Below are 27,440 nucleotides of genomic sequence, written 5' to 3'. Positions count from 1 at the left end.
GAAAAATTTACAAGAGGACCTGAAGGAGGACATGATGTTTAGAAACACTGCAGCCCTCTTGAGGTCATGAGGTATTACTAAGACTTAAAAACACATGTGGTAATACTGGTAAAGCAGAATTATATACGGAATCTGGATCTTTACTGAGTTTACTAAGATGCTAAACATGACCTATATTCTCCAATCTTCAATCTCTAAAGTACTTTCACTAGTTTGTAAAATTATTCTTACTTCTCCTAAGATATAGTTAAGAGGAAGAGCCTGACTGGCCTTAGACCTGCTGGTCTGGGGAAGATGGGCACCATGATGGGTGTGAATGTACTCTGTGGGGCTCTGAGGCAGAGAGGGCTGGGTCCATGGGTGGGTCCCTCCTCCCTGCCTCTTACCCATGCTGTGCCAATGTCCAGAAACCCCAAACACCTCAGTGAGTTTACACATCTTCCTCTCTTTCTGTCTTTATTTCTGTTTTTACCTCCAAAGCATAAACTATCCCCTTGCTTCTGTAATGTCCCCTCCTCCTCCAAGGGTCACCAACACAGAACTGTGCTTAAGGCACAAGGACAGCCTGTCCTCAACCAGAAAGTGACTACAGATCACCACTCACAGCTCAGGGGGCTGACTGTGTCCTGTGGCCCCAGGGAACTATGTTCCCCCCAAGCAAATCTGAGCTGCCCTGGTCTGACCTGGGACACCTGGACACACTGAGCCTGTGTTGATTGACCAGGAGGAGCCCGCCCTGCAGCTGTGCCCAGCCTGCCCAGCCCTGCTGATTTGCATGTGCCCACAGCACAGCCCACTGCCCTGAGGACTTCTTAAGAGGCTGCTCACACCCTGTGCAGGAGTCAGTCCCAGTCAGGACACAGCATGGCCATGAGGGCCCCTGCTCAGCTCCTGGGGCTCCTGCTGCTCTGCCTCCCAGGTAAGGAGGGACAGTACTGGGGATTTACTAATCACAGTGTGGTCAGTGCTGCCTGGCTACTCAGGAAAGTCCTCTTGCAACATCACTACTTGCAAAGATATTTCTTTTTATGTTTTTAATGGCAGGTGTTAGATGTGACATCATGATGACCCAGTCTCCATCCTCCTTGCCTGTGTCTCCTGGAGACAGCGTCACCATCACCTGCAGGGCCAGTCAGGGCATTAGCAATTATTTATACTGGTACCAGCAGAAACCAGTCTGAGCTCCTAAGCTCCTCATCTATTATGCAACCAGTTTGGAATCTGGGGTCTCCTCGAGGTTCAGTGGCAGTGGATCTGGGACAGATTTCACTCTCACCATCAGCAGCCTGGAACCTGAAGATGTTGCCACTTATTACTGTCAACAAGGTAACAGTTATCCTCCCACAGTGACACAGGCCATGACAAAAACCTCCCAGGGAGCAGAAGTGTGAGGCTGGGCTGCCCCAGCTGCTCCTCCTGTTGCCTCAGAGGCAGCCAGGTTCCCAGGGCCACGGGGAGGGTTTGTGGAAGGATCCAGGGGGCTCCTCTGCACCCTGACTCTTTCCTTCAGCTCAGCCCCAGCAGGTGACCATGATAACAGCCTCAATGATATGGGCAGAATTTAGACTCTAATGGCAATAGTTGGTGTCGTGCAGCAAAGACAGGCCTCTCCACATATTCCACACGGGAATATTTTAAGACTTTGATTTTTAGTGTAGTTTAAGTTCCCAGCAAGTACAGGGTACGCCTGTGTCCCCCTTGCTTCCACAGCCCCTCTGTCACCACCCCAAGACTCTGTTGCTATTGTTACAATAGCTATCACTGAACTGCTGACAGAACTTGCCTCGACTATGTATCACATTTATGCATTGTGAACTATCTGTTGGTGCAGCAACTTGTGGTAGTGCCGGGGATTTTTGCTGATGGTGTTATTGGTGGTACAATTTTTCCAAAAGGAGCTGGTGTATCCTCCTCCCTGTGATGGTCGTTTAGCTAAAATTTGGGGGCCAACAGAGGTGAGGCAAAGAACCTCACCCCCCCCCCCCCACTAGTACAAAGGCCTATCTACAGGTGTGGCTATATGTTGTACTGGTAGTTAATGATGGGTCACTTAAAGTGCCACCTCTGCTGTACCCGGGACCCACCACGTTTCATTTGATTTTCTGGGGCAGAACTGCTTAGCCCTAAGCGGGGATACTGGCCTTGTTCCTTTCAGGGGCTTGCATGTGCTTATAATTTGACTCGTTCAGATGTTGTTTCTCAGACTTGTTTTATTTCCTAGTCAACGGGTGAGAGAGGAGAGTTGAGTTGCGGCTGGGTGTTTCTCAGGCTCTTCGATGCCAGTGGCGTTCCAATACCAGCAAAGTAAGTGCTCTGCGAATTCCTAGCAGTTGTGTGATTTTGTAGAAGTTCTTTTTTTAGGATCAAGGAACTCAGGTTTGTTCTGTTGGCATGTCAACAGCTTTTGGGGCGAGGGCTTTTAATGTTGATTTTAGTGTTGTATAAAGTAGTGTATGAAAGCAACACACACACCCTCACCCAGAGAGGGAGAAGGACACATACACATGTTCTAGAATATGCTTGCACTGTCTGCCTGCTGGGACTGTTCCCTGAAGTACTGGCACATTCCACCATGCTGAAAACAGTGCAAAAGCTAAGTCCAGGGTCCCCAGGTCCTCTGTGAATCTGTGTAGGACATTGAAATTATAGCAGTTTTTTTAATATTTATTTTTTAGTTGTAGTTGGACACAATACCTTTATTTATTTATTTTTATGTGGTACTGAGGACTGAACCCAGGGCCCCGCACTTGCTAGGCAAGTGCTCTACCTCAGCCCCAGCCCTCCTGTAAGCAAATTTAAACTTTAAAAGCACAGTGCAAGCTAGAAGCAAATATCCTCATGCATACCACAAAGTTGGAATGTTGTTAGCCCTAATGTAAAAAGAGCCCTTGAAAACTAATAAATAAAAGATCATCTGAATTTGTATTTATTTATTTATTGGTTCCAGTGATTGAACCCAGGGGTGCTTAACCACTGAGCCACATCTCCAGTCCTTTTTATTTTTTATTTTGAGACAGAGTCTCGCTGAGTTACTTAGAACCTCACTAAGTTACTGAGGCTGGCTTTGACTTGTGATCCATCTGCCTCAGCCTCCCAAGTCACTGGGATCATAGGCATGTGCCTCCTCACCCAGCTCATCTGAATTTTTAAATGGGGAAAATAAAGATCTAAGTCTAGGATATAAACAGGACATTCACAGAGGGCTACAGATGGACAAGCAGTAGGGAGGATGGTGATCAAGATTCTAAATTTGTCATTACGGAAACTCAGGGTGCTGGGTCCCACACTGCCTGTATAACAGGAGGTATGCGCCATAGTGTCCAAATTCCCCCCACCTTTAATCTGGGGAAATAATTTCTACCCCACAAGCTCCTGGTGAGGATTAACTTGGATAACATGCCCTGCACAGCCTCCTTACCACTGAACCCTAGTTTCTAATTTCATCCTAGCCGGAGCAGGAGGGGCGCCCCATTATCAGGAGTGAATACAGAAACTCAAGTTTCTTATGATTCTTTAAAAAATATGTTCAGGGTTTTCACTTATACTTAGAAGAAAAAAATAAGGAAACATCCAAAATTCCACCTTGGCAAAGTGAGGTCCCAGTTATTTCCTAGAAGGTGGAGCTGGTCGATAGGGAAGCATTCTGATGTGTATTGTGAGGCACAGGGAGTCACAGGGTGGGTGACAGTCAGGGCAGGAGACTTACTGAAGTAGGGGGAAGGACAGAGGAATTTTTCACTTTTTACGTGTCCTGTCTATGCCATTCCAACATTTTTCTTAAATATTTATTTTCTAGTTATCGGTAGACACAATATTTTTATTTTTTATTTTATGTGGTGCTGAGGATCGAACCCAGTGCCTCACGCATGCTACGCAAAGTGTTCTACCTCCAAGCCACAACCCCAGCCCCCATTCCAACATTTTACAACGATCTATGTTACTGTTTTATTTTAAAAATCATATAAATTCATAATGGCTTAATTTTAAATATTGATTCAACACATTTAAAAACAGTAATTACTTGCTATTAACAAGTCATTCAAGTCAAAACATCTTTATTTTTATTTGTTTATTTTTATTGGTGCTGAGGACCGAACCCAGTGCCTCACGTGTGCAAGGCAAGTGCTCTACCACTGAGCTACAGCCTCAGGCCCATCTTAATAACAGAAATCTTTCTCATTTTCATATAAGTACATTTTCTGTGTTGATGCTTGGGACAGAGTCTCTTTGCTGAGATGACACCCCATGGAAGGGTCAACACTGTCATTCTCATCCATCAATGAAACATAATTAGAATGAATACATTTGTGCTAAAAATGTTTCACTTCTGGTTCAGGTGTCTCCGGAATGCCCGCCATGCGCAGCCATCATAGTATGTTATTCCTTCACAGGACTTACGAGCTCTTCTTGAATGGTGGCACTCCTTATGAAAAAGGTGTTGAAGTGGACCCTTCAGTGTCCAGAAGAGGTACTGCAGTGGTGCGCTGCCTTCTGTCAGCTTTCCTCACTGTGACAACGTACCTGAGATAATCAACTTCAGAAGAAAGAGGTTTATTTTGCTTCACGGGTTTCCGTCCATGATTGCTTGGCCGTTTCTTTGAGCCTGTGACATCATGGTGGGAGCACATGGCAGAGGAGGCCTGTTCATCTCATGGTTGCCAGGACTCAGAGGAAGGGTTGGGGTCCAGTATCTTCAACTGACCAGTGTCCTAGCCTCCTCCCATAAGGCCCATCTCTTAAAGGTCCCACACCTTCTCCCTCAGTGCCACAGGCCGGTGACCAGGCCTTTAATTTGTGGGCCTTTGGGGAACACCTCAGATCCAAACCGTGGCACCTCCTTTTCCTTAAAGATGAAACAAATGGCAGAGGCTTCAGAGAAGGCAGCCATATTCCAGTAAGCATGACAGTTTCTACTTGGATTCCCATGTTTTAAGATGTGCCATTTGGTGATGTGATCTTAGTCATTTTTATCTCAGTGATTGTTATTTTGGTAGCACATGTAAGACTATAATGTTGAAAATCGTGAGAAATGGGGCCCTGCGTTAGTTCTGTCGCTGAACGCTGAGCTGATGCTGTGGCAGGTACAGAGTGAGTGAAGCCAGCTTCCTCAGAGATGGCCCATTTCAGGGTCAGGGCGTGTAGGCATTGAAATCGTGACATGCATGCCACCTCACCCTCCAGCCACCCTCCAGGAAGATGGAGCACCCGTCAGTATGTCTGTTGGCCAGGGGACACCAGGGAAGGGAGTGGAGGGCAGCACAGATGGGCCCTCCCTCGGGAGCTGTGGGCTGGCAGCTGGAGCCCCCTCGCAGCCTCAGCCCTCCCGTCCTTGTGTGGTCCAGGACACCAACCCTGGCTGCTGCCCCAGTGGCAGGCTCTCTCCTCCTTGGAACAGGAAGGAGTTGGGGTTTGGGGTGTAGGTGCTTCTTCCTGGGGCCGCATGTGCCCTTCCCCCTTTCCCTGCGTGCTGCTGCGGCCATCTGCCCTAGTGGCCAGGGGTGCTGTAGGGAGGCCGCAGGTGTCTGTCACCGCCAGGTCTCTTCTGACAGCCGGAGGGATGTGGGCGCCTCCTGCCTGCTATAACCACCAGTTGTGCTGACCTGTCACTTAATAGTCTTAACAAATAGTCTTACCCGTTCCGAGCGCTGACAGCTGTGGGTCTGTTTCTGTTTGACAGCGCAAGGCAGTGTTTTCCAGCAGATGATGACCATGCGGAGGCAGCCTCAACTCCTGGTGAAACTGAGGTCTCTCACCCAAAGGTCATGGAGCATGCTCAGGTGCGTCCCGCTTCCCGGGCAGTGACCGCGGGGCACTCGGCCCCAGGTCGCATCTGCCTTGGGTCCCCCCTGCTTGGCTGTCTCTTGTCATTTACTTTTTACCTAATTAATTATTTTTGCCAAAGAGCAGAAGAGAAATAGAAAAATAATAAAGCTTAGCATCATTTACTCTTCTTTAACACTAAGCTCAAGTGACAGACTTGGTAATAAATCCTTCAGCTACTTTTGAACAAATGAGACTTACCAATGCCTGGGCCTATCTTCAGGGAAATCTTTTTTTACTTGTTCTTTTTGGTTTTATAGGACAGGAGAATGTATTTTGACATATCCTACATACATGGTGTGCGACTTCCCATTCTTGTGGTTGTACATAGTGTGGAGTTCCACTGGTCGTGGGTTCATATGTAAACACAGGAAAGTGACGTCCCACTCATTCTGCTGTCTTTCCTATTTCCAGCCCCTCTCCCTCCCCCTCACACTCTTTGTCTAATCCAATGAACTTTTCTTCTTCCCTCCCCTCCCCTTATTGTGCTTTAGCATCTGCATATCAGAGAGAACATTTGGCCTTTGGTTTTTGGGGACTGACTAGCATATTTCACTTAGCATGATAATCTCCAGTTCCATCCATTTATTGGCAAATGCTATAGTTTCCTTCTTCTTTAGGCTAAGTAATGCTCTCTTGTGTGTATAGATACCACATTTTCCTCATCCATTCATCTGTTGAAGGGCACCTAGGTTGGTTCCGTATCTTGGCTACTGTGAATTGAGCTGCTATAAACACTGATGTGGCCAAGTTACTACAGTATGAACTTTTTTTTTTTTTTTTAATCTTAGGTTTATTTAGGTTTTACTTGCATGCAGTAAAATTTATGATTTGGGGGTTGCAGTTCCTGGAGTTTTGACAAATGTACCGATCACGTGACAATCACCACAATCCAAAGAATATTCCCTTTGCTCTCAAAGGTTCTTTTGTGTCCCTCTGTTGTCAGCTCCCAGCTCTGGACTTGGGGAAGCACTCTTCAGTTTTTTTCCCCAGCACTTTGGCCTTTCCCAGATGCCATAGGTGGACTCATGTGGCCTGCGGCCTGCAGCCTCTGAGTCTGGCGTCTTGGACCATCATACATCTGAGGCTCGTCCACGCTGTTGCCTTTGTTAGTGATTTGTTCCTGTTCATTCTAAATGGTTACTGCTGCATTTCATGGACATGCCACCATGTGTTTATCATCCTCTAGTTGGTGGTCATTTGGGTTTTTCTAGGTTTGGGTGACTATAAATAAACCTGCTCTAAATATTTGCATACACGTTTCTGCGTGTGTGGATGTGAGGCTACCTACATCTCAAGTAGGACTGCCTAGCAGAGGGTTTGTTGTTACATCTGGTGTTGGTCTGGCTGCTTCCCTGAATGCCTGTGCCATTGACCCTCTCCCCCTCTCTGTGCACGGGTTTCAGTGATTCCGTGTTCTTGGCAGCATGTGGTATGATTTTTCTGTTTAGACCAGTTTAAAAAGTGAACAGCAGTTTCTCACCATGGTTTCATTTGCCTTTTCCTGGGGAGATCCCAGAGCTTCCAGTTCTCACTGGATCCCCTGTAGTCATGTAACCTTCTCTCGGGGTTTCAGTAGCTGCCTCTTTAAAATGGGGATAATAGCAATGTCAATTCCCTCCAGCTGTAATGAGGTTTAATTGAAAGCAAGTATATAAAACACTTAGTCCATATTTATAGTCCCTGGCTATACAGAAACACAGTGGTGTTGGCTATAATTATCTATATCCTAATTATTTTATATCCAAATAAATGTCAGTGCACACCAGGTAGATACATGCTGCCATTTCCTGAAATTTGTTCAAATGAAGAGGACTGAGGAATTTAAAACAGATGTTAACCGATTGGAGGGATGAGAGGGCCTTCCTCCAGGTCACACAGGGGACAGGAGACGGTGAGCCTGATGCAGGTTGGGGAGCAGCAGGGGAAGCAGACTGAGTGGTGGCTTCCGCCCCTGGGTCAGGGCCTTGCTTTAAATATCCCCTGTTCCTTCTCCAGAGCTGACAGGTGCTTGTCATCACACACGGGTGTTGAGTCTTTCAGTAACTGTTAATAACGTGCTCCTGGGGATTAATCTCTCCTTACCTGCCCCGCCTCTTTTTTCTTTTCCTGGATATTCGTGGCCCTTTTTTTGGCAAATCTTTTCTCAGAAAATTGTGTTTTTTTCCCAGTGTGAGGAGAAGCAGCACAGTAGCGGTCTTTGTCAGGGGCCAGCCGGACCCATGGGGCCTAGTTCTCCCTCTTGCTGCTGCTGCCAGCCGCTCCTCCGGGAGCCCAGGGCACCCCCGCTGCCCTGTCAGCACAGCGCTTCCGGCAGTTTCTGTGGCTCCAGATACTAGCTTTTAAGTCCCTTCACCATCTCAAGGTCAGGTTTGACTGTGGTGCAGGGGGTGGATGAAACTAGGAGCACTCTTCTGTGTGTTGGCTTACTAAGAAGGGCCCTGGGTCCTTGTCCCCAACCTCAGGGACTGAGGCTCTCGCTTGAGTGTAGTGCACACGGGCACCCAGACCTTTGATATCAGAGCATGCCTCTCAGGCGCCCTGCTGCTGCCGCCCCTGCCCCTTACCCAGACTTGGGCTGTCCTGGCATTGCCTCTGCACATGGCGAGATCCTGCCGTGTGCATCCCTGGTGATGCTAAGGGTGGGTTTGGGCACCCTGCTGTTGTGACCCAGGGACAGGCTGGCTCACGGACAGCAGGCCATGGCAGTGAAACCAGAGGCCCTAGGCCTTTCCAAAGCGTGGACCATGGGCTGCGGTGTACATAGGTCAAGGTCAGGGGCCAGATGTGAACTTTAGGATGTTGCTGCCCTGCCTGAGCACCTGTAGGGGCAAAGGCAGGACTGACCCAACTGGGCATCCTCGCCACCCATCCTGCTACCTACAGAGAGAAGGGAGCGAGTGTGGCACCTGCAGCCCTCTCCTCTCTTTCCAAGGAGCATCCACCTCCAGCCCCACCTGCCCTGCCTACCAGCTCCACCTTGGCTCAGCCATGTCTCTGCTCCCAGGAGACACGAGGGGTCTTTCCAGGACGCCAGCGAGCACAGAACAGTGGAGCAGCAGCGCCAAGAGCAGGAAGCCCTATTTGTCTCAGAGCCCTTTGTCCCCTAGGGCCCTAGCTGCCCCAGCCCACAGCCTTACATGAGTGTAGCCTGTGGGTGTCAAGAGACCTTGAAAATGCGGATGAAGCTGGGCAGACCCCTGCTCCCTGGAGAGAGCTCCAGGGTCCTGCACAGGGGCCCAGCAGACTGTTCAGCGAGCTGGCTGGGCTGGGACAGGCTAGGGGGCGCTGTCATCGTGGCAGGGAGCACACAGGTGTCTCAGGCTCCCCAAGGCTTGGCTTTCTGACTCTGGAGCTGTTTCAGATCTAACTTAGTGCTCTATATTGTTTAGCCTTCTCTCAGGGTTAAATAGGAATTACCTCTCTCGTTCTGGAGCTCTTGTACAAAGGGTTCAATTTGCAGTGATCAGGTTCTCAGCCCCTTAGGGGAGGGGAAGCTCCGAATTTTAACTCTGAGTTCTGAGCACCAAGAAGCGCTGGCCTGTAGAAGGAAGCTACGTGCACGTGTGTGTGGCGGTGCTAGAAATGGACTTCCCTTTGCCTTTTTGATGCATTGTTTTTTCTTTTTTTTATTTTTATTGTTGGTTGTTCAAAACATTACATAGTTCTTGATATATCATATTTCACACTTTGATTCAAGTGGGTTATGAACTCCCATTTTTACCCCGTATACAGATTGCAGAATCACATCAGTTACACTTCCATTGATTTACATATTGCCATACTCGTGTCTGTTGTATTCTGCTGCCTTTCCTATCCTCTACTATCCCCCCTCCCCTCCCCTCTTCTCTCTCTACCCCCTCTACTGTAATTCATTTCTCCCCCTTGTATTATTTTTCCCTTTCCCCTCACTTCCTCTTGTATGTAATTTTGTATAACCCTGAGGGTCTCCTTCCATTTCCATGCAATTTCCCTTCTCTCTCCCTTTCCCTCCCACCTCTCATCCCTGTTTAATGTTAATCTTCTTCTCATGCTCTTTGTCCCTACTCTGTTCTTAGTTACTCTCCTTGATGCATTCTTTTCCTCTCTTTTAATGCTGTTATATTATTGCTAAAAATAAATAGGATATGGCCTACCTGAGGCCCATTCACCCCAATCACAGCACCTCTGCCACCAGAGACTGCTGGTCCCCGTGTGAGGTCAAGAGGATATGTTCTTACTACTTCAACTCAGCTAACCTTTGGTGACACAGAACTTTCTGGCCATCTTAGGTTTGGAAAAGTCAGGAGGTTTCTCTAAAGGAATTTAAAAAAAAAAAAAAACAGGTAAGCAGCATTGCCTCATGGAGTGGGAAGGTGCCAGAAGAAAAGGCGTGCCCACTGTGGGAGTGCCCAGCCTGCCAGACAGATGAACAGGGAGGTGGGCAGCAAACAGCAAAGGAGGGGGTGAGAAGGAAGGAAGGAAGGAGGGCTCAGCCTTCCCCTGCGCAGCACAGCGACCACTGTTACTCAGCAGCAGCTGGAACACAGGCCATGGGGGCCTGGGGCAGAACAGCCTCTGGAGTCGCAGCATGACTGCTGGGTGCACATGGGGCACTGAGGCTGCCAGTCTTCGGCTCCTAGGTCAGGAGTAGACATGGGAACCTGAGTGGCTTCAAAGAGGGCTGAGGCTGCTCCCGCCTGGAGGTGGGGGAAACTGGCCTGCACCATGCCTTGATGCTTCTGGACAGTGGGCAAGGTGCTGCTCCAGTTCCCAGGAAGCTCAGGAACGGGGATCCGCTCGCTCAGGCCAGCCCAGGGTCACGATCACCGTTTCCTTCCAGCCAGCTGGAAGCCTGAATGTGGCCCCTAGGATAATTGTTCTAAAACTCTGGAGTTAATTAAGATAGAGGATTAATTTATAAAATTAAGATTTCTTTTATAACTTCTGAGTGTAAAAGTGAGTCTCTTATAGGAAAGCATATAGTTGGATCTCGTTTTTGCAGCCACAGGCCTAACTCCTAGGAAGCTGGGGACAGGTGAGGACTCTAGTTAGTTGCTGTCCCGCCTTAGCTCACCACCTGAGGTGACAGCTCCTCTGGCAGGGCTCCAAGGGCCCCACCTTCCCCAGGGAGACGGGGGCGGGGCCTATGCCAGGGCGGGAACTTGGAGCCTGGTCCCCCACAGCTCAGTGTGGGAGGAGCCCGGAAGTAGTGCCCTGGAGGCGGGGCTGCAGCTCCAGGTGTGGTGGGTCCAGCTCCTGGGATCCAGGAGCAGAGAAGGTGAGCTGGCCTGGAGCGGCCCAGGTCTAGACGCCCACAGGAGGTTGGGACCCCAGGAGGACTCTGACGCCGCCCTGGAACCTCGGCCCCGGGTTGCCTGTCCCCTGGAGCCCAGGGCGGTCCCCACAGCGCCCACCGCCCGACCCCGCTGTCCTGGTTCTCACCTAAGGGCTTTCCTCAGCGGAGCTGCTGGTCACAGCTGGTGGGTTTTGATTTGCAGGGTCCTGTTCAGGATGCGGTGGCCTCAGCAGTGTGGCCTGCGCCTTGGACCTCAGAGGAGAAGAGGTGGCCTGATTCATCCGCAGGCCCCCTGGAGAGGGGAGGGCCAATGGAGGAGCCCAGTGTGACCTGGGGGCAGGAGGCAGGTTAAAAGACAGACCTGCCCAGGTATTTCAGGTCTCACTGACTCTGTGTCCTTTTGTTTTCCTGTCGCACCTGTGGATTTTGTTTTAAGTCCTCGCTTTAAAAACCCTCTCCTGTTCCTTCTGTGTACCTGACCCATCATTTTAAACCATGTTCCAAGGTCACTTTTTGGTGTATGTGTGGTTCTGGGGATTGAACCCAGGTCCTTGAGCCTGTTAGGCAAGTGACCTACCTGAGCTACACCCTCAGAGACCCCTGTAAACTTTTTCCCCTCTGCCACGGGGTCAAGTTGCCAAGGCTGACCTCGAAGGTTCCTCTTCCTCAGCCTCCCTGGTGGCTGGCATGACAGGCATGCACCTGGGACTGTCACTCTAGCCTGTGATGGGAACTCATGTGCATCTGTCCAGGGCTAGGCATGGTTCTGCAGAGCTGTGCTCCAGGCTCCCTGCAGGGCTGTGGAGGCTTCTGCTGCCCAGCAGCCCTGGTGCCATGGCCAGGGCTCCTCCCACCCTGGGGCAGGCAGCTGCCCATTGCTGTAGGCTGACCTTATTTTCTTATGGCACCCTTACATACCCTGGAGTATGTTGGATTGTTTGTCCATTACGAGTCTAACAGGTCCTCTAGAACCTTCAAATAATTAGTAAAATTCCTAAAGAGTAAGTGAGCATGCAGAGAAATTGGGCTAATGGGAAGAATGATGTTGGATGATATTTTCATGACTTGAATATATTATCCAACATGAAGTTACATTTTATTACTTACAAAATAATAAAATAATGAAGCAATACCATGGGCTGAGCCAAAATAAATCCTCAGGATCTTAGGCATTCTGTAATAAATTTGCATCATTTGAAGTATAGAGTTGATCATCTCTGGGTAATGAAATGGAAGTAAAGGTATCAAAGCCAATGATCATCTGTTTCCAATTTTCTGTGATTTGCTTCAAGTGATAAAGTGGTGATATTTATTAATAATGGATCAAATAGGTTCATAATTGTTTTAGATAACAATTAGATGCCTTTACACTTTAGGCTATATGGGCACATTTGAGAACGGTTCCAGCCATTCTCTCATTTTTTGGGTCATTCCCCTCAGATGTCCTGTGAGACATTTTCTATGTGAGGCTTTAAGAGGAAGAAGAGAATATTCTGTAAAGAAAGCCTTGTGATCTGTGCATTATAAAATTAAATGGGTTCATTCAGAAATCAGAATTTCTATTGAAAGCTATTTGCATGAGCCAAATAAAACCTATTTCTAGGCGTCCTGGTGAAGACAAGGTTTTATCTTTATATGTCTCATTGTTTCTGCCTTGCGACCAGCTCGAGCTTCATGAAAGAAGGTTCAGTTCATAAGAAATTGCTAGTGAGTTTTAAATTAAAGACACAAGACTCTCATTACCTTTCACACAGCTCTGAGACGGCTTCTTCTAGCTCCCACTTCTAGCCACCTAATGTGGTGGCAAGGTTTACACAAGAGACTAGGGAGAGAGGGAGAGCATGCAGGGAGTAAGCTTTTATTGGGGAATAAAAAAATTCAAGGGAAAATCCCATCCAGTGAACGTTAAGGGGGGCAGCATCCCAAGGTCAAGGGCAACGATTGGGTCTTCAGGTCAGTGGCCAGGCACGCCTCTGCATGGACAAGCCCTCGGACCTGGGAAAGGGTGGGGAATGGCTCTGACACAACTATGTTTGAGCGCCTCTCACCCAGCCAGGGAAGTAAGTCAAATCACGTGCGAGGATGGCCTCCCACAATTGTCTGGTTTTTTTTTCTTGTTGTTGTTAAAATGAAATTCATAAGTTGGCAGACCATTTTTTCAGATGTGTAACTAGATGCCATTTAAATTACCCACCTTTAAATGGTAGACATTTTGTACATGAACACTGCCTGTCTGCACCTTTTTTAACAACCAGTCTGGGCTCAGGAGCCCAAATACCATTGTTAGCTGGAACATGTTCTTCAATTTGGCCTACTTGCCAGTATCCCCTGAGGTCATCTGTTCAATGAGCTTCCTTACTCCTGCTCCCTCACTGGCTTTCATAGAAACCACATACGGTCTATGAATCAGGGACACCAATCCCACAACATTGTGTTCTTTGAGCATCCAAAGTCCCACTTTTCACTTCACCATGCCTGACATAAGCAGTAATATTTATCAACAAATGTGAGGTTTTCAAAGATCCAATTCTATGTGCTCCTTTCTCAAAGAGCATTAGGCAGGGCTATAGCATACATAAATATTAAGTAAAGGCCATAGTTTTAAAATGTCATCCATTGAATAGTTGACACATGTCTGAGATACTTTTTATTTTGGAGGAAGTATTTTTTAATAGGGAATTCCAACAGCTACGTAATAGTGAAATGAGAAATCTTGCATCCATTTTATTCTTTGTTTCTTATGATTTTTATCAGTAAGGATAAGATACTTTCTTGTTCCAATGCAGATGTTGCCCACTTCTGTAAATGGATGTGGGGTGTCACCTGCTACTTGCATGTCTGCATGTTGTGCTTGACACTAATATCGTACTTGGTAGGTGGCAGAAAGTCAATACTGAAGTTAAGGTCTTGTGTTGTAGCAGCAGAGCTGAAGATCCTTGGTGTGCCACCTTCTACAACCCATGCTGCTCTGTTCGAGTCCTTTAATGACTTCCTGGTGATGAGCATCATGGTCTCCTGGTCTTTGAGAATGGCCAAGCATTGCTCTGTGAATGTGGAAGATGGGCGTGTGGAAGGCTCCAGGGAGGATGGATCATTGAACATGTACTCTAATCCATATGCCTCTTTAATGACCTGTTTTTCTTCTTGGGTTTTAAGGGAGACAGTGCCCTCAGACACTTCTGTGCAGCTGGGAATGCAGGCTTCTGCTTCACCTTTAAGGAAGCATTAATGATTCATTTCCAGAAGACATCAGAAGAGAGAAGTGAGCCTCTGGTATCATGCAGGTTCCTTGCATTGCCCATGGGCTAGAAGGGAGAAGAGTTGCTTCATGAGATTTGATCCCCTTTTTCCTGAAGAGTTTCACACAGAGGTGAGTCCCCAGCATGTTTAGACACCATTTCAGACCCCTTTGTTGACGGAAATGAATCGCACCCCCTGATGATGTGGAAGAGCTAAAGATGTGTTTGCTATGAATTTTCTATTTTATTTCTCAGGGCCTGAGTCAAGCCAGCCATTGTGCTGTCAGCGCATGAGCTGCTGGTCAAATGTGAGGAAGTGGTCTTGCTTTATGAAAATACCACCCTGATTCAGTGAGCCAGAGGCAGCCTGCAGTCCCTGTTTTCCTATAAAGGCAGATTGCTGTGGATGGCCTCTGGCCTCGTCATGCAGCCCTGCTCAGAGTAGGGGATTGAGGGTCCAGGCAGATCCCTAGTTCCTTTTGACCTTTATTGCCATTGGGCCACCCCAGGGTCCTTGGACTCTACCTGGTCTTCTGGCCTGGGTCAGGGGATGTGAGGTTTGGAATCCCCCTCTGTGGCAGGATCCCAGGTCCCCCAGCCACTTGAGGGCAGCACATCCTTCCCTAATTGTGTTAGAGGGGGAGGATTCTCCCACCCATCCTCATCCATGCTCATCCCACATTTTGTCGCTTGACACCTGAGGACCTTTATTCATTGACTTAGTGGTTAGTGATGATGGTTACTAAGACTAAATGACTCTTTCAAGTCACATCACGTGCATGGTAGGGCTAGAGCATGGATCTTCCCAATTGATTTCATGGGACTCTCTCATGGAAACTGTGACTGCTTCCTAAACACACACTCTACATTTGGAGTGTCAAAATTCTTGGCACTGCCTCCTTGGCAAGTGTATCTTCTCTTCTATGTGGGAATTTCACAAATATTTTCCTTTTGTTTGTGGAGGTCATGCAGAAGGGATTTCCTTTGAAATAGCCCCAACAAGAAATACCAGTTGTCTTTTTCACACATGGATGTGTGTAGTGAACACCTCTCTCTGTGTGCTTGCATGAGTTGCTCCTTTGAATTTGTTGAAGAATGGTTGGCTGGGGAACAAGGTAACGAGAGATGGATATCAATGGTTGTCAAGTATTCTGAAGTGAAGAATGTATTGAGGATGTCAAGGCTTTTCTAGCCAGTTCCTATGGCTCAGTCAGGGATCAGTCAGAGGATTGTGTCTGGTAGACTCTTTGGAACAGATGTCAAAGTGGCCTGGTCTTACCCTGTCCAGGACTAAATGCTGAGCTTGAGTGGGAGCTTCTTGTCATTTCAAGCATTTCCATGAGTCTGTCCTCTGTTCTCTTGTATCCATGTGGTTTCTAAGAGGAAAGCGGAACAAAAATTGAAAGTATGGTGATTGATTATTTATACCAATGTTATTTCAATCAACTTTGTATAATACGAAATTAACTTTCTCCTAGTAAGATTTCATATGTGAGGAAATAATGAAAATATTGGGGTTAGGGGATGAGAATATGCAAATCAAACATTTTTGAGCACCAAGACCCGTTTTTTGTTTTTGTTTTTGTGTTTTTAACTTAAATAATAAAGTGCCAGAGGACCATACCTGCCATTCAGCCTCAACAACCTCCAGGTCCAGCTTCCAGGCGGCCCATTTCACCAGGGTGTGTGGGACCACACTGTCCTGGGATGAGAGAGCAGTACCCATGGATGTTGTCATCTCACAGAGTAGATATTGCCAGAGACAGTAGGGAGCTAGTGGCACATGAGGAAGGGAAGAGCTCTCAGGATGGGAAGAGGGGGCCGCTTCGAGACTCACTGGGTATGGCACGAGGCTGCTGGGTGTGGTATTGGCCTGGGCCCACTGAGTGGGGCAGATCCGTGGTCTGTGTCCCTGTACCCTCCTCTGTAGCCTGTGTTGGCAGCAGATCAGGGAATTGGGATCAGAAGTGCTCCCAGTAACACAGGCACCAGCCCCCAGAGTGTGTGCCTCGCCGTTTCCCCACCTGGCCTGACTTGGTGCTTGTCTTGCCTCAGGGCTGAGACCCTACAGTCTCTGATGAGGGTGTCTGTGGTCCAGATCCAACCTGCATGGCCAACAACTCAGACCTTCAGCTGGGTCCTAGGCTGCTGCAACCAAACTCTGTCAACTGGGTGGCCGACAACAGAGGATGTGTCTTCCGTTGAGCTCCAGAGGCTCATCACAGTAGGTGTTGGGCTGTCCCAGTTCCATAACCCCTCCCAAGTTTCAAGGGGACTGTCCCCCCAACTCTCCCAGCCCTTCCCACTCTCCTACTGCTGCCCACGATCTGTGGTTCCCATATGGGCATCCCCTCCTGACTCCATCCTCACTTAGGCTGTATCCCCAAGTCTCCCTGGTCTCTGGGTCCAGACTCTCCTCTTCCTACAAGAATATCAGAAATTGGATTTGGTCCCAGTTGATGCCGTGTTCCATCATGTGAGCTCTTAGCTTCATCACTGTGCAAAGACTCTTTTTCCACACAAGTTCGCACGACTTTTGGCTGGCTAAGAATTTTCAGGGCACACTTTTCTAATGAGTACACTTTCCTTCCTTCAGATCTCCCCCCAGTGAGCATTCCTCGCACCCTTGTGCTAGTTCCTTTATGGCAGGTTCCCTCCTTATGGCTGAGAGGACCTAGTGACCCCTGGATTCACACATTCTCCTTAATCACCAACACACTGCAGAATTCTCCATGGGACTGCGGTGTTTTGCATTGGAACCCACCCCCTGACCTCTAAAAGTGGTCTAGACAATTGGGTTGGCTCCCTCCCTCCTGAACCTCTTTGATGTCCTTTAAAGTAAGTTATTCTTTTGGATTCCTTCCACAGTAGGCAAGTCCTTGGATCCCCTGCTAGAAAGTCTTCCAGCCTGAAGGTCAGATGTGTCCAGATGTTGAATTGAAGGATATCAGCTCCTAGAAGCCCTCATTCTGGCTGCAGTGTTTCCTCCCCTCAATGCAAAGCAAGAAAGTGCAGTTGGCCCTGCACCCATTCTTCTGCATCCATGATCCCCACCAGCTGGAAATCCAAACTATTAGGAAAGGAGTTGTGTCTCTCTGGACAGATACTTCTCTCCTCATTGTTTCCTGGATCTTACAGTGTTACAGAGAATCACACTGCCCTTTCATTGTATTAGGTGTCAGAAGTCATCTGGAGATAATGGAAGTGCTACAGGAAGAAGATATGCAGGGTTTAAATGCAAATACTCGGGCACTTTTGTAAGGGACTTGAGCCTGTGTGGACAGGTGTTTTGGGCTGACTTTGAACAAATCTCCCTTGGATTTCTTGTAACATTTCTGGTTTCTGGGCTTGGGAGTGTTCAGGACTTGTGTGTGAGTCAGCCTCATGGAGATGTGATGGGGGGCAGTCGGATCTGTTGTGCAGAACCTCAGTGATGGCTTGTAAGGCCACCTGCAACACTGCAAGCAGCAGACGAGAAGGGAGCCCGCTCCCCATGTGTTCAGCTTAACTCTTGTCTTATCCAAAATCATGACTTGTGAAATGTTGCAGAAATGGACTCATGCCAAAAGTTGGGATGTTCTGGGGAGCATGGGCTGTCATTCTATGCTGTCTCTGCATTATGATGTGTTAGTGGGTGGGAACTTGAAGACGTGCTTAGGCCATGGATTCTCCTTCCCTGGGAAAGGGCTTCTCAAATCAGCCCTTGTCCCTCTTTCACCTGCTTGCCCAGGAGGACACAACAAGAACGTTCTTACAAGTTGGCCCCCGGTCTTGGTCTTCCAGCCTCCCAAATTTGAGAAATAAAATCTGTGCTATGAATTACCCAGTGCCAATACAACACAAACTATGCTAAGATAAGTCAATCAGCAGTCTCCCAAGTGTTTACATTGTGGTAATTGACACCAAACATCCGTTTTGTAATTAAACCATTTTGGAGTACACAGTTGAGTGGCATTAAGCATGTTCATGTTGGTGTATAGGCGTCACCACCATGCATCTCCAGAACTCACGTGGACATACTCTTGCCATCAATGCTGAATTCTAGTGCCCTTGAGGCCTAGGAAAAGAACATGGTATTTACTTTTTATGAACCTGATAATTGAGAATCTGAGATAAGTGAAATCCTACAAAATTTGCCTTTCTCTGGACACGATCATTTTCAAGAAATGCAGATCACCCTCACTCGTGGGCATACCAGGTCCACTGCTAACTCTGCGGGTGTTTCAATTGCACTCTCAGTGACAGTGGTGACTGTGTGCACATGACCTGTGTGTCCAGCTCAGATCTCAGGATCTAGGGTCTTTGGTTCCACGCAGCCTATAGGTTGCCTGCTCCTCCAGATCTCTGCAGGCCAGTGGCACGAAGGCCCTGGGCCTGGTGGTTTCTTTAGTGAGTGCAATACGTGTCCACAGTGTCGTGGGTCATGATGGACTATAAATAGAAGCAATGCCTGGATACTCCTGGGATCTCAGTAGGCTCAGCCTGTGTGCTGAGAATTGTTGTGACCTCCTAATTAATGGGCCCCCAGAATCCCAGAGAAAAGGTCAAATCCAGAGCCAGTTGAACTTCAGTGTCTCTGAGAGAACTTTTGGGGTGGGGGGCCTGGATACATTGATGTGATGACTCTGATGCAGAGTCACGTGCTTCGAATCCAGGTAGAGGTGCTCAGGAGCAGCCTGGGCTGGCACGTGGGTTCCCCACCTCCACACCTGTGGAACATCTTGGGGCTCTGAGAAGCACAGCAGCCTGACCACGTGAGGGCATCTGCTGTCTCTGCATATAGTGAGCTGGGTTTTCGTCACATCTCTCAACAATTCCACATAACACCAGCTCTGAACCCAGAGTCCTGGGCACTTAGTTGAGGCTCCATCAGCTCCCACCTCTCTACCTGACAGAGCCCTCCTGGCTCCCTCTGCACTCATTACATTGAAGATGAAAACCTGGAGGGTGGGACTTCCCGTCATCCAGAAGTTCGCAAACACATTCCACTGTGGCATTTGTTCCTGGAACCCAAATGGTTGGGGGTCCACAAGCACCCTGGCATCCATGTGTGGGAACCATGGTAATATAATCAAGAAACAGGAAGGAGAGGGGTTGGACTGATCAGTACAGATGGCAGGGCATAGTACAGAGTGGAACGGAGAGTTCTCACCCGGGGTGATTGTTGTGATGTGCACAAATGCTCTGCTGGTGCTGGGGTGCCCGCATGGTTTCTGGGGTCTTGAAAGGCTACAGATGCCCACAGAGTGTTCTCAGATGCACAGTGGGAGGCCCGTTGCAATATATACATGTGGAAGAAGTAGGAGACCCCCTTAGTGTGGAGGTGCCATCTAGAAGGCAGCCTCACTTCTCTGAAAAACTTGATTGGAAAAAAAGGGTCTGTACCTGTGCCCAAAGGGCCATATATGCTCCTGGAAGTTGGTGGTGGAAATAGTTCTCCATCCATTAATCACTCCCTCACTCACTAATGTCCTTGTGTCCTTGAGAAAGGCTCTCCCTTTCCTGGTTTTCCTGAATAGAAATCCTCTTGCCTCTTGGGTGAATAGGGTTATGGGTTGTGCAGAGGGTGGTGGTTTACTGAGCATCTTAGAGACTGTCCTTTATGGAGTCTAATGATCCCAACTGGGGAATGAGGCCAGGGTCCTAACTGTGGTTAGTGTGAGGACACCATGGGTTCAGAGAGGGAAAGAAGGACAAGGGAAACTCAGATGTCCCTTCATGGCCCCTGGAGTTAGAGGACTTCCCCCTTTTCACCTGGGATCAGGAGACCTCATTTTTTCGAGGACACGCACACTCGGACGTTAATCTTGAGTGTGGGTTCCTTTCTGGGGTCCAGGGCTGTTGTTAGCCACCAGGAATGACAGTGCTCTCCATGCTGATTGGAGCCATTTTTGCCAGGAAAGAGAGCCCATGGTCACGCCTTGTGCAAAGCATCCCACGCCAGGGGCTCCCATCCCTACATTCCTGTCCTGAAAGGAAGCCACTCAGAGGCAAGGTGGGTCCAACCACCTCCCATGTGTTCACTCATCACTGTGTTCCAGCATCACCCCAGTTAACAGTCCTGATGGAATTGGATGTGTCTCAGAATGTCACCCTCATGAGCTCTACCCTGCTACAGCTGCAGTTCTGCAGTGGGAGAAACTCAAAACCTCAAAACACATGCACATGAAAGAAAAGAGCAAGAGCCAGAGCCCAAACAGGCCAGGTGTGGCAAAGACAGCTGGAGTGCCTAGGTTGGGACTCAGAATTATGTCAGTGGGGTGGCATTGCTGCTGGCACCAGCATGATAACAGAGAGCCAGCCCTGCTCATTTTGGGGAGCAGTGTGTTGGCGAAGGCAGCAGAAATTGAGAGGCAGGATTGAGTTTGGCCCTAGGAGGAGGTTGGGTAAAAGGCCAGTGTGAGTTGGAGGGCTTGGGCAGATAGAGAGGTCAGGGTACACCCCAAAGCCTGGAGACTGCACTTGATGTCCAGGGTTGTGAAACACCACCTCCCCTCTTACTCAAAACTGAGAGCAAGGGGCATTGATGAGTTCAGTTTTTGTGCGGCTGCATCCAAGGTGGCTTGGCTAGGCACCTCTGTTTCCTTGACTCAGGAGGCTGGGAGTCCAGGCTCCACTGAGGCTCGGCTGGGAGGATCGGACTCTGAGTTTATGCGTGTGTTCCTGGTAGGATCCATGTTGGCTGAGCCTCAGTGTTTTTGTAATGAGAGGATGGGTGACCGTCATGTCTTTATCACAGGACACACTTGCTAAATGGATTTGTTTGCTCTGAGGAGGAAAGAGAGAGAGGGGAGTGGTGCTGGAGACAGGGATGCAGACAGGGGTCATGGACTTGGCATAACTCAGTCTTGGAGGTGATATCCCATCACCTGTACCCACTTCAATTCCCATGAATCCAGAGGCTGAGCCCCCTTGAGGTGAGGGGTGAACCGGTTCTGGGCAGCAGGATGATGTGGTAACTCGGAGTCTCTGTGAGACCCCAACACTAGACACACTTGGCCCTTTTGAAATCTTAGGAGAAGCCTTGGGAAGTTGTATGGCAGAGGGGAGCAGCCTCTGCATCTCAGTCCCCTCCAACTTGCCATGGTGTAGAGAGGGAACTGCAGCCACGATGGGACGGACATTGGCCACATTCCTGTGTGGGACACAGGCCTGATTGAGTTGGGGTGCATTCTTTGTCTCTGCCCTTCTTGTGATTGTCCCATCTCTACATTTGTGCTTTAGCCACCTGTGAGTCCCATCTCTGGTTTCAGAGAGAATAGAGGGTGTTATGGGCCAATAGACACAATAAACCCTAGAGATTAGATGCTACCCTACTTTCCAGAAAAGACTGGGCACACCATGAGTTGCACAATGATGGGACCAGGGTCCAAAAGCTGCTGAGAGGGAAGGACTAGTTGTGAATGCATTTTTGAAGGCTCCAAGCTGGAACTCTAGTGGCACCAAGCAGGGCAGATTTTGGTGGGGATGTTTGGGTAGTTGTTGGTGAACACCTGCGCACCTGAGATGGGTAGGCATGGAGGAGAAATCAGCAGCCCATAGGGCTTTTGAAAGTGGTCTTATGTGAAAAGAGGCTCAGGTATGGACACAGGAAATGACATCATTGCCTTGACAATGGATCAAACAGAACATGGAACCCTGGTATCCAGGCACCCACTTCACTGACCAAGCCATCCGAGCTCATTTGGTTGGAGAAACTGGAGTGAGAAGGATGTTCTCCTGTGGTTGCAAACAATGCCGAGCCTCAGGCTCCCAGGAATCTCAGGGGGGCCAACTAGCCCTTTTGTGGATGCACTGGGTGAGGCTTCATCTTAGACGCCAGAGCCTCTGGAGATTGTCGCAGAGGAGCTCAAGAGTAACTGTAAGTAGCACAGGGCAGGTGAGCCCAGCAGGCCCTCTAGTCTAATCCCTGATGAATGGCCCAGGACTCCTATTCTGACTCTGTATGTGTGTGTGTGTGTGTGTGTGTGTGTGTGTTTGTACTGATGGGAACTGTCCCATTGTGCTTTGACTCTAGTGTATTGGCACAAGTCATTTTTCTGTTTGTCACCATTTCCATTTTGAACCCACCATTCTTGGTCCCAACCCAGGGTGAAAATGATGAGAACATGGAGGAGCCCTTCAGGGTACAGAGCCTTGAACCTTACAGGCAGGACCAGCTTAGGAATGAGCTCCTGCCTGTCATTTGTGGGAGAAACCTACATTTCAGCAGCAACATGGGGTTAATCTCCTGGGATTTCATCCCCACCCAGCAGGTGCTGGATCTCTTGTTCCCAAGGTAAGCACCAGACCACCAAGCCCAAGTGTGTAGCCCCCTCATGCCTGGGTCTTGGGGCTGCCATGTACCTCTCAGGGACCCAAAGGTTTGTGATACCTAGCGAGATAGAGGACCACACTCATAGTGGAATGTCAGCCCCGAATGGGACGAGTCCTGGAGGTGCCTGCCACAGCCTTGCAAGGGGAGTGAACTTCCCCTCTCAGGCAGAGAAACCATTCTGACTCCAGCTGATCCACAGAGGTCCGTGGAGCAGTCCCCACACACTGGGCACCACAGCTCAATGGTGTGCACTGAGCTCATTCCCAGGTGGACTCAGCAAGGCCAGGTGGTCTTTCTGGTGTGATGTTGGCTTTGTGAAGAACGTAGATCTGTGCCAGAGGCGTCTCAAAACTCGGGCCTTGGAAAAGCACTTTTGGGTTAATAAAGACATGTTAGTTTCCATAGTGGGACAGAGCATCCTAGCTGGGACATAGCTGGACAGGGGCTTTGGACATGGCAGCTCCCACACCCAGAGATATGTGGGAATCAGCAGTTTGGGCTCATTCACTGATGAACATGGAGAAAGCACCCACTGTGTGAAGACACGTTTCCAGTCACGTTTCATAATTCAGTGAAAAATGGGGTGCAAATGACTGCCATTGTGTCCCTTTTCATGGGGGTCAGCCTCAAACCGCAGGTGCCATGAGTACATATCCTACATGTGACTGCATCCCTGACTCCATGGGGCATAACTGCACGTTGTCCTCTTCAGTGACTATGGTCGACCCTTGGACCAACTTCAACATGGAATGGGCTTGGGGTCAAGAGGGTGGGCTCCTGTTTCTAGAGTAGGGACCTGCAAGGTGATTTGACTTGGGAAGGCTGAGGAAAGACTGCTCTCCCCAATTCAGTTTTCTGCCTGCAGTGTAAGGTGTGGGGCTTCAACAGTAGGACGGGTAAGGCAGGGAGTTGTAGGTAGTCATGGTCCTCTGGGGAGGGCCCTGGGATAATGGATCCCCTACTCTACACCTCCCTGTCCTCCCTCAGGGCCACAGAGATGTGGTCTGCACTCATGGGAAAAGAGAGGTCCACCGCTACTCAGGGGGACTCAGTGAGAGCTCACAGAGAATGAGGTAGCATTGCAGCCCTCGCCAGGGGAGGAGGTGTCTCTTGAGCCCTGAGAAGAGTGGGCAGGAGGACAGACACTCCTGGAAGGTGCATTCCAGGTTGGAGAGCAGGTAGCCAAGAGGAAGAAGAGTGTCGGGCCTGCCCAGAGGAGGGGAGAGCTGGTCATACCATGAATCTAACGCTCCTTCGTTGAAGGTTCTTTGCCTAGTGACCTGTCCTGTCCCTGCCTGTACAGCCACTGTGTCTTTCCTGAGGTGGACTGGTGTGTTCAGAACCAGGGACGGTTCAGGAGGGTAGGGTCAGAGGTTTGCTCTGGAGGCCATGGCGAAGGCAAGGCCAGGGTTTCGCTGACTCCACACCTGCCTCCCCACAGTGCCTCATCTTCTTTCCTGGGGACCTGGGTGAACTTCCACACCGAGGCTTCCCATCAGCCTCCAGGCTCTCTGAGTCTGCAGCAGCTGCTGCCATACGTGTGGCTCCTCCTGAGTGGCTTTAACCTGGAGCACCAAGCACACCACCTCCTGGCCCCAATTGAAGATGGCATATCAAGCCAGGCAGAGCCTGAGAGCCAGGTGGACTGTGGTGAGTACCTAAGGGTATATGAGGAAAGGTCTGACTGTTGTTCCACTGCAGGGAGTCTGTATGCCTGGTGTTGGGTTGGAAATTAGGATAAGCCTTTGTCCATTCAGGAAGTGACCCTAGTTTGCAAAGAGGTCCTGTGTGGGCTAAGGGCCTGAGTTCTTCCTGGCAGAAGGGGTATTGTCTGTCTGTGCGAAGGTCAGGGCAAGGCAGTCATGTTGGCATCTTTTCTCCTCTAGCTACAAGCTCAGTTCCTGTCACGGCTCCTCAGCCAACCCCAGAGCCAGAGCCTTCTCCCAGGGAAGGGGCAGAGCCGGAGTCCAGGACATCAGGGGTCTCCACTCAGTACTCCCCACGGCCCAAATATACCAATCCGATGAGAGGCAGGTGCGTCATTCGCATCTACCTGGAAAATGAAAGGACAACACAGTATAGGAGCATCCTGGTGAGTCTTCGAGCAGGGGAGTCTCCTGGGAGCCCACAGTGGGGAAGACCGAGTCCACAGCAAACTCTTTGGACTAGGCCTGTGTTCTTGAACTGGAGCTTCTGGAAGGTCAGGAAGGAGAGCAGAAAGTGAGGAAGAGAGAGGCGGGAGAGCAGCAGCATGCCAGGTCTGGGTGCGAGTGGGCCTGCGTGTTTGGGGGTGTGCAGGTCAGAAGTGCAGGAGTGAGTGCTGGGTTCAGAGGAGGTCAGAGAAATATCGAGGGTACAGGCCATCCTCTACTGACCTTGGTATTGAGGAGGAGTATATTGAACCGTGGTATTGAGGAGGAGTATATTGAAGCAGAGGAGTTGGCAGTCATTTTCTTGTGTGTGGGAGGGGATATGTTGTTGGTTGAAGGGAAGGGAGCCATTGTAGAATGATTAGGGTGGGTGGGTGTGGGTCACAGACAACTGGGGGCCTTGGAGGGGCCCATTAGTGTCCTAGTTTGCATGTATGTGAATAGAGATTTAGCGGCTCTCTGTGCAGGATCTTCCTGGGTGTGGAGTATCCATCATGAGACTCTGGTGACCACCTCCAGGGGAGCCATGTTGAACCACTGCACCTGCTGGGTCCAAACCTCCTGACACCCCAGCAAGCACTGACACTCTCGAGCCCAGCAGCTTCCATGCCTATCATTAAAGAGTCCGTGTGTGTGTTGTGCCTGGGTGTCAAGACCAAAGCACCTAGGGTTTGTGCCTGGTCCACACAAAAATGCAGCTGCATCCCAGACCAGAGCAGGGATATGGAAGTCCACTGGACCATTCCTCCCATCTGTGGGGACTAGAGTGTGCCTTTTGGTCCTTATTCCCTTGTCCCTGTAGGGCATAGCAGGTTGAAGCAAACTCTTGTACCAAGATTGGACTAGAGGCTCATAGGAAGACCCCACATGATCACATGAAGGCCTCAGGTAGCAGGGTATCAAGATGCTGCCCTTGTGTTGAGAGCTCTCTTGTCTCTGATTGTCCTCGAGCACTGTCCTCTGGGTAGCTACTCCCAAATTCCCTCTCTGATGAGCTTTCTCCAACCCTGCTCAGGTGACCTCCCAGGACAGGACTCCAGTCGTAATCCGCAAGGCCTTAGATGTACACTTGCTCCAGCAGAAGGATCCAAAAAACTATGAGCTTCTGCATATTGTCTGGAATCATCAGAGTAAGTGGAACCATCAGAGGGTAGGGAGCAGTGAGTCACAGTGGGCTCACGATAACTGGGAGACAAAACACAGTGTGCGTTGGCCCAATGCCCAGGAAGAGTATGGTGGGACTTGTGCACAAAACAAAGTGTAATGATGGGGCATAAATCTGCAGGTTCTTCATGTTCCCCAGGGGCTGTGGACCTGCCTATCGTGTTCTTTCCTTGGCCTGAGGAGGCATTGCAAAGCTATTATCCACAAAGGGCCAAGAAGAGAGGCTTCTTTGTCTTGTGTCAAAGAAGACAGACAACCACAGGGTGCCTACTTTGGCAGCCTTTCCTGACCTAGATGAGTACATGAGAAAAGCAGTTCAATGAAGAATCATTTCTGGCTTCCAATCTTTTTATTCATTGCAAACTGAGTCCACTTAGGACCAGAGGCCATTTCTAGAGAGAAGTGTGTAGTAGAATAGAACCCTTCACAGCTTGTAGACTGTTCTTGGAGAGAGAGAGGGAGGGAGGGAGGGAGGGAGGGAGAGAGAGAGAGAGAGAGAGAGAGAGAGAGAGAGAGAGAGAGAGAGAGAGAGAAAGAAGAAGAAGGAGGAGGAGGAGGAGGAGGAGGAGGAGGAGAAGGAGGAGGAGTAGAAAAATGAAAATAAGTTGAAGGAGAAGACCATGAATAAGAAGTTCAAGATGACTATAAGAAGAAGCATGAGGAGAAGATGAAGAAGAACAAGAACAAGAAGGAGAAACACAAGGTGAACAAGAAGTATAACAATACATTGATTAAAAATGTGAATGAGAATTATACTCATGAGCAGGAAATGCAGTAGTGGGGAATTCAAGAGAAATATATTGCTCTGGATGGCACAGCCCTGCTGTGGACATCCTCCACCCATGCTCAACACACCTCCAAACCATACCCCTCCAATTAGTGTAGCCCTGTATGAGTGTATGAATCCACTGGCAAGGTGGAGGCACCCACCATCAAATGCTTTTCCCCAAACCCACCTGTGATCATTGCTGCAGTGGGGAGAAAACCTTCAACACATGAGTCTTTGGTGACCAATCCAGATACAAAGTCTAGCTGTTTCTCTTTGTTGGGTCCAACGTGAACTAAGAGAGTCTGGGGTACAAGGGGCTATTTCCTTGAAAGGTGTTCCTGTACTGGACCTCCTGTGCATAGAGGGTCCTCAGGGAGGAATCAGTGGGGAGTCTTTGGTGGAACAGTAGCTGGATTCGGGGGCTCTCAGGTCTGTGTGTGAGACCTGAGCTGGCAGAGGCTCTCAGTTGTGGGGGATGTTGGGTAGTGTATTTTTTGAGTGTCACCTACCACGCCTCTGCCCCTGCCTCTCCAGAGCTGAGGGTCCCTGCTGATGCGAAAGTATATTACGGCCTGATTGGAGGAGTGCATTATGACTTTCTTCTTCGGGAAACAGATGCCAGCAAGTCGTTGAAGGTCAAGCCAAAGGAGGTAAACAGTCACCTTCTTCACTCTTTACTCCTGGTGCCACTCCACATCCTCCA

General features: G+C 49.2%; 1 protein-coding gene across 12 annotated transcripts in view; it reads left to right on the top strand.

Annotated features, from left to right (window-relative positions):
* Nucleotides 1–1,044: 1,044 nt before the first annotated feature.
* The window catches only part of LOC144369158 (uncharacterized), a 33,973-nt gene continuing 7,577 nt past the window's right edge, over nucleotides 1,045–27,440 (top strand). For 2 of the 12 annotated variants that reach the window (XM_078028269.1, XM_078028268.1), the window contains exons 1-10: nucleotides 1,045–1,326; nucleotides 2,222–2,304; nucleotides 4,392–4,468; nucleotides 5,678–14,468; nucleotides 16,393–16,561; nucleotides 17,206–22,615; nucleotides 24,096–24,304; nucleotides 24,541–24,746; nucleotides 25,820–25,934; nucleotides 27,272–27,387. In XM_078028269.1, the coding sequence (XP_077884395.1) occupies nucleotides 22,254–22,615; nucleotides 24,096–24,304; nucleotides 24,541–24,746; nucleotides 25,820–25,934; nucleotides 27,272–27,387 (1,008 nt within the window). In that variant the 5' untranslated portion in view covers nucleotides 1,045–1,326; nucleotides 2,222–2,304; nucleotides 4,392–4,468; ... (1 more) ...; nucleotides 16,393–16,561; nucleotides 17,206–22,253. The other 10 variants (XM_078028260.1, XM_078028259.1, XM_078028263.1 and 7 more) reach the window with 10 other exon arrangements.

Source organism: Ictidomys tridecemlineatus, chromosome 12 (genome assembly GCF_052094955.1).
Source record: "Ictidomys tridecemlineatus isolate mIctTri1 chromosome 12, mIctTri1.hap1, whole genome shotgun sequence".
Lineage (NCBI taxonomy): Eukaryota > Metazoa > Chordata > Mammalia > Rodentia > Sciuridae > Ictidomys > Ictidomys tridecemlineatus.
The sequence above is the reverse complement of the archived record's forward strand: the minus strand, read 5'-3'. Positions and strand labels throughout refer to the sequence as shown.